This window comes from Chlorocebus sabaeus, chromosome 22, assembly GCF_047675955.1.
Source record: "Chlorocebus sabaeus isolate Y175 chromosome 22, mChlSab1.0.hap1, whole genome shotgun sequence".
In the NCBI taxonomy this organism is placed as follows: domain Eukaryota; kingdom Metazoa; phylum Chordata; class Mammalia; order Primates; family Cercopithecidae; genus Chlorocebus; species Chlorocebus sabaeus.
The window spans coordinates 97,265,968-97,279,733 of NC_132925.1; the positions used below are offsets into that span (position 1 = coordinate 97,265,968).

The 13,766-nt window shown below is 46.0% G+C and overlaps 1 protein-coding gene across 1 annotated transcript; it reads right to left on the minus strand.

Moving 5' to 3' along the window:
• Positions 1-6,255: 6,255 nt before the first annotated feature.
• On the minus strand, positions 6,256-10,569 carry SS18L2 (SS18 like 2). Its single transcript, XM_007983797.3, has 3 exons — positions 10,312-10,569; positions 9,677-9,753; positions 6,256-6,831 (listed from the first exon to the last, which is right to left on the minus strand). The coding sequence occupies exons 1-3, from the start codon at positions 10,378-10,380 to the stop codon at positions 6,744-6,746; spliced, it is 234 nt and encodes a 77-aa protein (XP_007981988.1). The 5' UTR covers positions 10,381-10,569; the 3' UTR covers positions 6,256-6,743.
• Between the last annotated feature and the right edge of the window lie 3,197 nt (positions 10,570-13,766).

Genomic DNA, 13,766 nt, shown 5'->3' on the forward strand with positions numbered 1-13,766 from the left:
CCTGTAGTCCCAGCTACTTGGGAGGCTAAGACGGGAGGATCACTTCAGCCCAGGAGTTTGAGATTACAGTGAGCTGGGATTGCACCACTGTGCTCCAGCCTGGGCGACCGAGCGAGGCTCTGTCTCAAAAACAACAAATAAATGAGACACCTAGAAGAAGCCCCTCACCCCATCTGCCCCATGGGGTTACAATGAAAAGATGGCTGTCTGTGAACCAGGAAATGGGCTCTCAAGGACACCAAATTTGCTGGGGCCCTGATTGTGGACTTCCCAACCTTCATAGCTATAAGAAATAAAGTTCTGTTGTTTATAAGCCACCCAGTGTACAGTATTTTATTACAGCGTGCAAAGGGACTAAGACAGGAAGCGATCCTAAGAAACTACATTCAGAGAGTGAGGAGGTGAAAAAAAGGATGATAACCAATGCAGGTGTGCTATTAACCAGCTACCGCAGTTGCTGATTGGAACGTAATCCTGCTGGGGAACTCTGGGAACACATACAGAAGAAACATGTCAGGATTATCCCACCTGAGGATATCTCTTGAGAGTCCCTGGTTGAGAGATGCTCCCGGGGTGATAATCATTAGGTTCTTCTGGCCTGCTACACCTGGGCAAAGCAGACTTCCAGTTTTAGGAAAATATCCTCAAGAATAGAGATGCAATATGGACAGTTGGGATTCAGCTGGACCACAGTTAGAGGAATAAAGTTCAGTTAAGTTAAAGTTCAATAAATGAAAGTGAAATGCTGATAACTTCTGCCACAACTGGCAAGTCATTTTGTTGTTTGCAAACAAGGGAATGCTTAGGAATGGAGAAACGCAGACGTTTTCTGAAGTACCGGAAGTACTTGATAATTTCCATGTGGAATTCCTGCAGCCTCCATGTCTGGATGATCATTCAGGCATTTCTGGGCTTGCATGGTGCCCTGGTCTGTGCCAGGGTGTGAGTCTTTTTTTATCTTGCCAGTCTTAGGAGCTCCCTTATAGTAGGGCCCAGTGCCCTCCCTCCTTAATTTCCTCACAGTAGAGCCAAGCTCAGGGCCTGGTCAAATGAGGATTCACGTTATAATTGAATCGATGACCACATAGGTGAATATTACTCTATAAATGGACTCGAGATTAAAAAAAAAAAAAAAAAAACAGTTGTAATGAAGGATATTTGCTTAGCTCTTGCCTCTGCCTGCATGGCTAGTTCCCTTGATGGTCATGTGTCAGGTTCCTTGCTGTTCATGTCTCAGCCGCAGTGTTACCTCCTCAGGTCATCCCTTACTCTATAAAGTAGTCACACAAACACTCCTCAACATGTCATCCTGTTACAATTCTCTGTAAAGCACCTCTAATTTTTTTTTTTTTTTTTTGAGATAGAGCCTCACTCTGTCGCCCGGGCTGGAGTGCAATGGCGCGATCTCAGCTCACTGCAAGCTCCGCCCCCAGGGTTCACGCCATTCTCCTGCCTCAGCCTCCCAAGTACCTGGGACTACAGGCACACGCTGCCAAGCCTGGCTAATTTTTTGTATTTTTAGTAGAGACCGGGTTTCACCGTTTTAGCCAGGATGGTCTCGATCTCCCTGACCTCGTGATCCGCCTGCCTCGGCCTCCCAAAGTGCTGGGATTACAGACATGAGCCACCGCACCTGGCCAGCACTTCTATTTAAAAAAAAAAAAAAAAGATGTATATTATAGGCTGGGTGTGGTGGCTTAAGCCTGTAATTGCAGCACTTTGGGAGGCCAAGGCAGGTGGATCACTTGAGGTCAGGAGTTCAAGACCAGCCTGGCCAATATGGTGAAACCTCGTCTCTACTAAAAATACAAAAATTAGCCAGGTGTGAAGGCACGTGCCTGTAGTCCCCACTACTTGGGAGGCTGAGGTGGGAGAATTGCTTGAACCCGGGAGGCAGAGGTTGCAGTGAGCCAAGATCATGCCACTGCACTCCAGCCTGGGCGACAGTGAGACCCAGTCTCGGGAAAATAAAATAATTAATTAATTTTTGGACATAGGCTCTCACTCTGTTTCTCAGGCTGGAGTGCAGTGGTGCAATCATAGCTCACTGCAGCCTTGAACTCCTGCCTCAGCCTCTTAACTAGGTGGGACTGCCGGTCCCCCCACCACCACACTAGGCTAATTCTTTTTAAAATTTTTTTGTAGAGATAGAGTCTCTCTATGTTGCCCAGGCTGGTCTCAAACTCCTGGGTCAAGCAATCCACCCACCTCAGCCTCCCAAAGTGGTGGAATTACAGGCATGAGCCACTGTGTTCAGCTCCACAAAGCACTTATTACTATGTGAAGCTGTCCTTATTTATACTTTATTGTCTGCCTCCCTCCCAGCAAGAATAAAGGTTCCATGAGAGCAGGGGCATTGTCTGGCTTCCTCACCATGGTGTTCTTTTTACATAGTAGTCAATCAATAAATATTTGTTGAATTACCTAAACACAACAGAAATGAAAACCACTTCCCCTTGGATTTAAGAAGGAAGGAGAAAGTCCTAGTGACTCAACAGAACATCCAGATTCCAGTAGGATCTGTGGGACTTTCACTGGGAACACAGATGACAGATTAACAAACTTCGTAAAATTGCTTTATTCAAATGGAATAGATTCAAAACATTATAAGAGAATAATGATAAAATGAAGACAGTATGTACCCAGCGTAAGAAATATACCTGGCCAACCAGGCACGGTGGTTAACACCTGTAATTGCAGCACTTTGAGAGACCAAGGCGCATGGGTCACCTGAGGTCAGGAGTTCAAGACCAGCCTGGCAACCACGTCTCTACAAAAACACAAAAATTAGCCAGGTGTGGTGGCACGTAGCCATAGTCCCAGCTACTCAGGAGGCTGAGACAGGAGAATCGCTTGAAACTGGGAGGTGGAGGTTGCAGTGAGTCAAGATCACGCCACTGCACTCTAGCCTGGGAGATACAGCGAAGCTCTTTCTCAAAAAAAAAAAAAAAAAAGAAAGAAAAGAAAAAGAAAAAAAAAGAAATATACTCAGATTACCTTCAGTAACAGAGGTGTATTGCAAAGGTTTAGGGGCACATGAGATAGCACTGATCAATTCCTCTCTAGCCTTATCATTACCAGGAGTCCCGAGAGGTCAAACTGAGATGTAAAGGGGCCTCATGAGGAAGTGGAAAAATAGCTTAACATTTTGTGGAATACAGCTTGATCTCAAATTATCTGATCTCTTTGTTTTAGCTGTCATATCCTCACCTCATGAGAGTGATAGCGGCAGAAGTCACCACTCTTGCAACTCCTAAGAGGTAAGCTTGGAAACCCAAGAGAACAGGCTGAGACCCTGTGTGGGCTGTTGGGAGATCAGTTTGACCCCACAGCTTAGAGATGGGCTCAGATAGGCTGAGTAGAGGCTCAACTCTTGGAGCAGGAGGTCCTCTGAGAAGGGAAAGTGGTTAATTGAATCTGGTCACAGACTCTATTCAAGTTTGGTGGTGTTTGTTTGGTTGGGTTTTTGTTTTTAAATCAACTTTCACAATGCTGTTGATTCCTGGGTCCTTCAAGAGGGATGGCAAATGCTTGTGCTTCAGGCTGCTTCTGAAGCAAATAGCTGGAGATGGGCTGAAGTCCAGATAGCTTGCTGGCCTGCATCAGCTTCACCAAGGTGTCTCCCCGGGAGGGGCCCTCCGGAATGAAGGGCAGGCTGTGGCTAAAGCAGCTTGGCTGTTCTCAGAGGCTTCTGATTTGCCCTGATTCAGTCCTCTGCCTGCAGACTAAAACATCATTACAAAAGACAAAGGGAGGGGAACATAGCAGGTCACAAACCCCCTTTCCACTGGAGGAGAGCTGGGCTTGTCTTCAAGGCTGCTCCCCCTCCCACGCAGGAAGCTGCTCTTAACTGCCAGGCCCCACTGGCTTGCTCAGAGCCCAGCAGAGGAGCCTCTGGTGCTACCACAGACCGCCCCACCGTCCCACCCTGCCCTGCCTGCCTCTGATATGTGCTGCAGCCAATAGAGAAGGTTCCTGCAGGGTCACATCACCTTGTGCTGGCAGCAGCCAACCTTGGGGGCCTGCTTTGCACCTTTTCACTTTATCTTCTCTGACATCTAGCGACCCACATGGCCACAAATGCTGCTTGTTAGTACAGGGGAGCTAGCTCCCCTGCAGGCAACTCCCAACCAGTGTCTCTCAGGTAGACAGTTCTAGAACATTCTAAATGCTTCTCAGAGAATCCCACAGAACTGAGCCCCTATTGCTTACTGGAGTGACCTCAGTAACACTCTTAGTGGCTTTTCCTCCCCGTCTTAATCTCCCTACTGCCTTACTCATGCTTCCTGAAATCATCTCCCAAATAAAACTACCTGCTCCCAAGGCCTTGTCTCAGGCTCTGCTTTAGGGAAAACCCAAACTGAAACATCAGCCCCTGCTCACTTTCTAGCCAGTGCTAGTCTGATGGCCTCATCCCAGTGTCTATGTGTGCCAGGCTCTAGGTAAACAACTCAAGGTGCCTCATAAAGGGGACAGCTCCTATTCCACTCCAGCTGATGGCTACCCTGTGGATCTGCAAGTCCAGCATTACTAGAAATCCAGACTTTAATGGGAAATCCTCTTTTTAAAAAAAAATTATTATTTTTCTAGAGATGGAGTGTCCCTGGGTTGCCCAGGCTGGTCTCAATTCCTGGGATCAAGTGATCCTCCCACCTCAGCTTCCCAAAGTGTTGGCATTACAGGCATGAGCCATCATGCCGGCCCCTCTTATTTTTAGTTATCAACTAACTCAAAATTTAAAACACTGCATAGCCCAAACACATCTGCTGACCAGATCAGGCACACGAGCAGCCCACTTGTGCCAGCTGGTATAGAATATGGTACCAACCCCATGAATAGTGGAGGAGGAAGACTACAAATGGGCTAAAACCATAGGATAGCAGATTGGGTGAAGGAGCAAAGAAACAAGCTCCCTCTCAGATCTGAAAGGGCCTACAAAGAGCCAGAGCTGGCCAGGCACAGTGGCTCATGCCTATAATCCCAGCACTTTGGGAGGCTGAGGCAGGTGGATCATCTGAGGTAAGGAGTTACAGACCAGCCCTGCTAACATGGTGAAACCCTGTCTCTACTGAAAACATAAAATTAGCTGGGCATGGTGGCACGTGCCTGTAATCCCAGCTACTTGGGAGGCTGAGGCAGGAGAATTGCTTGAACCCGAGAGGTAGAGGTTGCAGTGAGCCGAAACTGCGCCACTGCACTCCGACAGAGCAAGATTCCGTTTAAAAAAAAAAACAAAAACCAAAAAGGAAACACAAAAAAGAAAGAGCCAGAGCCCTCAGATAACACATCAGCGCTAACATAGATTAACATGTGCCCAGTTCTCAGCCACATTATCTCAATCTCACAACCTCAGGAGGCAGATGCTATTTTCATTATCCTCACTTTAGTAGTGAGGAAACAGAGCTTTCAGAGGTTAAGGGATAGAGCTGGCATTCAAAATGAGTTATCTCTTCACTATTTACATGTATTTTACAGTTGCCCTAGGTTGCAACCCTTGACTCCAAAAAAATGGAGCAGGGACCTGGACTTCTAATTTTGGATATATTTACAAGAATCTCTTTGCCTCATCTTTCAGATAAATCTCCAAGAGTGAAAGTTGTTTATAGAATACAGCTAATAAAGTCAGAAAGAATGATAAATTAGAAAATCCTCATTATGTAATCTCTAATTAACTACCAGATCAAAGCTGGGTGGGTCATAATTTAAGTGAAAGGCTGGTTGGGAACTTGAAAATAAATCAGGTCACTCCTTATGTGATGCAAAAGCAAGTACTTATCACCTTCTAATATATTCCTGCTAAAAATATTAGAACATGAGTCTGCATGAGCCTCTAGATCTACTAGTTTACAGGAAAAGTAGATGATAGTGACACATGTAACAACACTACAGAGATACAACTGTATGTAGAACATGAGAAAATTCTAGGGTAAACACCTAGTTCTTTCAACAAATAAATAAAAAAAGGAACTATTAAGTATTCTTTAAGTGACTTAAAGGAACATCAACAAAATACAATGTGTGAATCTTGTTTGGATTCTGGTTCAGATAAATCAACAAAAAGACTATCTGATAACTGAAGAAAATTAAACATCTATTATCCGATGATATTAGACAATAACTAGAAATCACTATTCATTTTGTTGGCAATGATAATAGCATTGTTGTTATACACCTTACAGTTAAGTCCTCAAAGTTATTCTTGAAAACCAAATGGAATACTTATTACATGAAAACGTCTATACCTCCACATCAGTATTTTATAGAAAAATAAGATTTATTTCAAAGCAATCTGAAAACAGCAGTCAGGGGGACCACATTTGCAAACTGGTAGGAAGGAGCATACAGTTACATGTCCATTTAGCAAGGTCTCAAGTCAGGAGTCTCACCAATTCCTGCCCAACACCTACTCAGTTTCTTCTTCAGGTTGAAACTAAAAAGTAGACTTGAACATCCCAGTGATGTCTTTGTTTTCCAAACATGCTCCAAGTTCAGGAAAGAGGACACCTGGGCTCAACTTATTGAGGGATTTGCTTAATTATTTAAAAAATATTTACATTGAGAATACAGTTAAGTTAGGAGCTTTCTTCACATTTTCACATTTTTTGAAAGGGCCACGGAGGTTTCATTCATGTTTTAACCAGTTGAGTTGATAAAGACCCTGTCTCCATTTTGTAAGAGATGGATTACATTCAATTACTCCTCATGACAGCCAAATGGAAGATTATTCTATTGCTTTTGAAAGATTATTCCATTGCTTTTGAAGTGCTGGTTGGACTGGCATCTGCAATGGTAGCCAAATAAATGAGATTTCTATGTAACACATGCTGGTACCTATGGGCAAAAAAAAAACCAGGCAAAAATCAGAGGCTTGTTTTTACCGACCATGAACAAAAAACTGGAAAATAATTTACCCACTCTAGTGGAATGGCTCTAACTGGATGATTCACTGTTATCAACCTTCTTGTTTAACATATTTAAGGAAAATACAGTCAGATTCTCACCCATTCTCACTGATTACTTTCATAGCTACCATCATTTCTTGCTTGGACTATTGCAGTAGACACCTAGTCTCCCAGATCTATCTTTGTACCCTACTTTATTCTCCACACAACAGTCTGAGAGATCATTGTACAATTTAAATCAAGATCATGTTACATGTTGTTATACGTCTATTCAAAACCTTCCAAAGGCTCCCATCTCATTCAGAGTAAAGGTGAGCTGTTCTTGTGTCCTAATAAGGCCCTACATGATTGGGGCCTCCAGTACCCCTCTGATCTCATCTCTTATGGCTATACCTTTGTTTACTGAATGCTGGCCACAGTGGCCTCCTTCCTGTGACTTGAAGATATCCAGCACACTCCTACTTGGGAGCTTTTCCACCTGATGCTTTCTCTGTCTTACTTATCTCACTATGCCTTACTACTGCATAGCTGGCTCCCTTACCCCAGGTCTCTACTCAAATATCACCTTATTAGACATACCATGTATAAAATAGCACTCCTCCCCCGACTTACTGTGCTTTATTCTTATTCAAAGCACTCATTATTATGTGCCTAATTATACATTTTCTTATAGATTCTAGAGTCTAGAATGTCAGATCCATGAGTGCAGAGCTAGTGTCTGTTTTACTACGGATTTCCCAGAGTCTGAAACTGTACCTGGTACCAGGAGTACAGTTGTCCCTTGGTATCCACAGGGGATTGGTTCCAGGCCACCTCCCTCCTCCCCTTAGATATCGAAATCCGAGGATGCTCAAGCTCAAGTCCCTTATATAAAATGGCATAGTATTTGTACATAACCTACACACATCCTCCCATATCATATACTTCAATTAATTAATTTATTTATTGAGATGGAGTCTTGCTCTGTCGCCCAGGCTAGAGTCCAGTGGGGTGATCTTGGCTTGCTGCAACCTCCAACTCCCGAGTTCAAGTTCAAGCAATTCTCCTGCCTTGGCCTCCCAGGCAGCTGGGATTACAGGCACATACCACCATGCCTGGCTAATTTTTGTATTTTTAGTTTTTAGTAGAGAAGGGGTTTTGCCATGTTGGCCAGGCTGGTCTTGAACTCCTGACCTCAGATGATCTGCCCGCCTTGGTCTCCCAAAGTGCTGGGAATACAGGTGTGAGCCACCACACCTGGCTTACATACTTTAAATACTCTCTAGATTACTTATAATACCTAATACAATTTAAATGCCATATAACTAGTTGTTATACTATATTGCTTTTTATTGTTGTGTTGCTATTTTTTATTGTTTTGTGTTCCCCAATATTTTTGAAATGCAATGCAGAACCCATGGATACAGAGGACCAACTGTACTTATAAAATATCTGTTCAACAACTTCAAGAAGGGACAAAACATTTTCATGATCAATATAAGTTTATAGGGGGGTAGAGTTCTTCACCCAGAAAAATAAATCAGACAAGGGGTCAGAAAGCATGGCCTATGCAATTGAAAAATCCCACTAGGAGATTTTGATAACTTTCTTACCCTTGGGTTGCGAATTACTGTACCAAATGTAAGGTTTTGCAACCATTTTTTATATAGAAAAAGGAGAAGGTATTTATTATAAACTTTTAAAAATCAAATTACCAAATGCTAGAGTCAGATGTAAAGATTTACTCAAAAATTGGTATCTCTACTGTTCTATTAAGGTATTCAGTGAGGGACTGTAGGTAATTTTTCTAGGGGGTAGGGATTGTGAAATATTTCTTCAGTAACAATGAAATAATATATTTTTCTATAAGAAATGGGCATAAGGCCGGGAGCAGTGGCTCATGCCTGTAATTCCAACACTTTGGGAGGTTGAGGCAGGCGGATCATCTGAGGTCAGGAGTTTGAGACCAACCTGGCCAACATGGTGAAACCCGTCTCTACTAAAAATACAAAAATTAGCAGGGCATGATGGCACACGCCTGTAGTCCCAGCTACTCGGGAGGCTGAGGCACGAGAATTGCTTGAACCTTGGAGGTGGAGGTTGCAGTGAGCCAAGATTGCACCACTGCACTCCAGCCTGGGCAACAGAGGAAGACTCTGTCTCAAAAAAAAAAAAAAAAAAAAAAAAAATTAACGAAAAGAAAACAATGGGCATAATACCTGGAGTAAATTCGGAAAAGAGACTCAGATTCTATTTTCTCTCATTTTGGTATCTGCTTATGGAGTGCGTTAAACTATGATGCAGAATTCACCTTTGACTTAACTCGGAAATCCTTTGTTTGTCTTTGTGTGTGTGTCACTAACAGACTGACAGGAAGTTAGAAATGAGAGGGAGCTTAGCAGTCAAATGGCCTGACCCCTTCACTTAACAGAGAAAGGATGAGGCAGGGATCCAAGATGAGAAAGGGGCCATGGCTCCAATCTCCTGAGCCTAGTTTTCTGTGTGCTCCCACCCCATCCCTGTTGTCATCAGCTGGCATAGCTTTGAGTGAAGGAGGTTTTACAGTGAGAATGATTCACGTTTTGAAGAAAGAGCCACGTCTGACTCCAGGCTCCACAGTGTACTTGTTGTATGGTCTTGGGCAGGTTAGCAAACTCTTTGGGGCTCTCTTTCCTCAGTTCAAAGAGGGGCTTAATTGCGATCAATCATCCAAGACTCTTAGTTCGAGAAAGCACAGTATCACACAGGCTTCCCCTCTACCCACAGGTGAGGGGCGCGGGGGTGGGGGCACTTACTGGACGCACTCGTTCCCCCGGCCCTTGTTCTGATACTCCACAATACAGCGGATCAGCTGGTCATTCTCCTCAAGGAGCTGAAAGATCAGAGAAAGAAAGGATCAGTGCAGGCCGGGCGCAGTGGCTCACGCCTGTAATCCCAGCACTTTGGGAGGCCGAGCTGGGCGGATCACGAGGTCAGGAGTTCGAGACTAGCCTGGCCAACATGGTGAGACCCCATACTAAAAATACAAAAATTAGCCGGGCGTGGCGCGCTCCTGTAATCCCAGCTACCCAGGAGGCTGAGGCAGGAGAATCGCTTGAACCCAGGAGGCGGAGGTTGCAGTGAGCCGAGATGACGCCACTGCACTTCAGCCTGGGCGACAGAGCGAGACTCCGTCTCGGGGGGGAGAAAAAAAAAAGAGAAAGGGTTAGTGCAGTGTGACGTCTTGGACGTTGGGGGACAGAACCCCATGCCGGGCTATCCTGCCCCGGCGCCTGTGCTGATTTCGTGCCCATCTCACCCCGCACCCCGGCTGCTCAGCACCCTTCACAGTCAGCTGGGAGGCCGCTCTCCACAGGATGCTTCTCGCACCCCGCAGCCACTCGGGATCCCGACTTCTTCTCTTCGCCCGCCCGCCCGCGTGGATGCTCACCCGCTGGATAGTCTCTTGATTGACTTCCGCCTTGCCCCTCAGCCAGTCCGGTACGAAGGCCACCGACATCCCGAGGAACCTCTGGAACCACGACCGCCAAGCGACTCGACCCACGAAAGGTGGGGCCTACGCTGTCGACGTTGATTAGATGCTCCCGCCTACAGGGCGGGGGACAGAAGAGATGTCATTTGTGACTGGACGCGCAGGAGCGACACTCTGCGCCTTCCTCGGTCCCCGCCCCTAGAACGCCGGCGCCGTTTACGTATCCTTTGCGCTTGCGCAGTCTGGAGAGCGAAACTTGTGGGTCGGGGCTGGGTCTACCGTTGACCTACCTGGCCTCAGCACCTCCAGCGTTAGGCTGTGCATGCTTTTTTTTTTTTTTTGAGATGGAGTCTCGCTGTGTCGCCCAGGTTGGAGTGCAGTGGCGCGATCTCGGCTCACTGCAAGCTCCGCCTCCCGGGTTCAAGTCATTCTCCTGCCTCAGCCTCCCGAGTAGCTGGAACTACAGGCGCCCGCCACCACGCCTGGCTAATTTTTTTTTTTTTTTTTTTTTTTTTTTTTTTAAGTAGAAACGGGGTTTCACCATGTTAGCCAGGATGGTCTCGATCTCCTGACCTCGTGATCCGCCCGCCTCGGCCTCCCAAAGTGCTGGGTGTGCATGCTTAATCTATCTGCAGGAGTGCCTTGCTCGGCATCACACAGCATGTCTGGAACCCAGATATATGGCTTCAAATCCACTGTCCTCTCTACATCACTCTGGTGCCTCCAGGTCTGCATCTGGAGCATGAACATTGACTATGGCATTGTCTCCTGCCAGGCCAAATCTGCAGGGCCAGGAAAACTCTGGTATTAGTTTTACTCTTTGCTGAAGGAGAAATTCGCGTTTTTCCACATAGCCTAGACTTATTTGGGACAGGAATAATACTTATTAGGTTGGCAACCCTAAAAAGCACTGGTATTTTCTCCGTTTTACAGATGAGGAAACAAGTTAAGTAACTTGCCCAAGGTTCCTTAGCAAAGCCAGTCTCTGAATACGGGCAGTCTGGCTTTAGAACTCTCACCCTTAACAACCCGGGACTGCCCAGGCACCATACTGCAAAGGTGGTGTGCCGCAAAATGCAAGGAGGAAGCTGGACACACCCTCTTGGGCCACATGGTTACTCCTGGTGATCACTAAAACTGAATTGGTTGTAGTCTTCTAGACCAGTGGTCCCCAGCCTTTTTGGTACCAGGAACTGGTTTCGTGGAAGACAATTTTTCTTGTCTTCCACGGGGGTGGGGGTGGTTTTGGTGTGAAACTGTTTTAGCTCACATCAGCAGGCATTTAGATTCTCATTAGGAGTGTGCAGCCTAGATCTCTCACAAGTACAGTTCACAATAGCGTCCATGCTGCTGTGAGAAGCTAATGCCCCCGCTGATCCTAATGCCCCGCTGATCTGACGGGGCAGAATCCTCGGCGGTAATGTTTATCCGCCCTCTGCTCATCTCCTGCTGTGCGGTATGGGTCCCCTGTTCTAGCCATCGGTGGTGGATGTGGTAACAAGATTCGTTTTCCCTGGAGTGAGCACTTCATTTAGAAGGGAGATCTTGGGAGCCTACTCCTAAAAACGGGAGCTCCCTAGAGCTTTATTCCCCTGAATGGTGACCCTGATCCTGAGCAAGCTCATCTGCTTTACTGGGCTTTCTTTCCACAATCCCTTTATTCAAACCTGTGAAAAGGCAGCTTTCATCCCATTTCTTTTCTTTTTTTTTTGGAGACAGAGTCTCACTCTGTCACCCAGGCTGGAGTGCAGTGGTGTGATCTTGGCTCACTGCAACCTCTGCCTCCTGGGCTCAAGCGATTCTCCTGCCTCAGCTTCCTGAGTAGCTGGGATTACAGGTGCCTGCCACCACACCTGGCTAATTTTTTTTTGTATCTTTAGTAGAGATGGGGTTTCGCCATGTTGGTCAGGCTGGTCTTGAACTCCTGACCTCATGATTCGCCCGCCTTGGCCTCCCAAAGTGCTAGGATTACAGGTGTGAGCTACTGCACCCAGCCTGCTTTCATTCCATTTCACAGAGAGGTAAACCCGGTGAGAGAAGTGAGGTAATCCCTGAGCTGGGGCGGACTCAGGACTTCCTGGTTACGAAGCCTGCACTGTTAACTCTGCATCAGGCTTCCTCCTCAGGACAATTCCCTAAAGCTTTCAGAGAAACAGAGTGGGCAGAAAAAGAACCATCAGGAGCAGGATGTAGGTCTTGCTTAGTTCCACTCAGCCCTATTCCTGTTAAGACAAGTGAGGAATGACAATAACATGAAATGGCCCAGACAACAATCCTCCCACCTCTGAAAGCTTCCCTGGGATTATGGGCATGAACCACCATGCCCGGCCCATACTTTTGTTCATAAAGTTTAAGTGACTTGCTTACCAATCTTATGCAAAATTTCATGTAATTTATGTAATACTATATAACATAATGCTACATATGGTATGTATATATACACACAAAGATCTCTCCTGGGTATTAAGTATCTTATCTCTAGGCTTTATGTTTATGGCTCTGAAATGGAGGGAACTGGGACAATACATGTTTTGAGGAATAAAGTGAACGGGTTTTTTTGTTTTTTTTGTTTGTTTTTGTTTTGTTTTGTTTTGAGATAAAGTCTCACTCTGTTGCCCAAGCTGGAGTGCAGTGGTGCAATCTCAGCTCACTGTAACCTCCATCTCCCAGGTTCAAGCAATTCTCCTGCCTCAGCCTCCCGAGTAGTCTAGGACTATGGGCACGCACCACCATGCCCAACTAATTTTTTTGTATTTTTAGTAGAGACGGGGTTTCACTATGTTGGCTAGGCTGGTCTTGAACTCCTGACCTCATGATCCATCCACCTCGGCCTCCCAAAGTGCTGGGATTACAGGCGTGAGCCATCCTGCCTGGCCCGGGTTTTTGTTGTTGTTGTTGTTGTTTGAGACAGAGTTTCACTCTTGTTGCCCAGGCTGGAGTGCAATGGTGCAATCTCAGCTCACTGCAACCTCCACCTCCTGGGTTCAAGCAATTCTCCTGCCTCAGCCTCCCAAGTAGCCGGCATTACAGGCATGCACCACCACGCCCAGCTAATTTTGTGTTTTTAGTAGAGATGGGGGTTTTACCATGTTGGTCAGGCTGGTCTCGAACTCCCGACCTCAGGTGAACCACCAACCTTGGCCTCCCAAAATGCTGAGATTACAGGTGTGAGCCACCAAGCCTGGCCTAAAGCAAAGCTTTTGAGTGCGGTTTATAGAAGGAATTGATTGTTTTTTGTTTTTTTGAGATGGAGTCTTGCTCTGTCGCCCAGGCTTGAGTGCAGTGGCACGACCTCTGCTCACTGCAAGCTCCGCCTCCCGTGTTCATGCCATTCTCCTGCCTCGGCCTCCCGAGTAGCTGGGACTACAGGCGCTCGCCATCAAGCCCGGCTAATTTTTTTTTTTTTTTTTTTA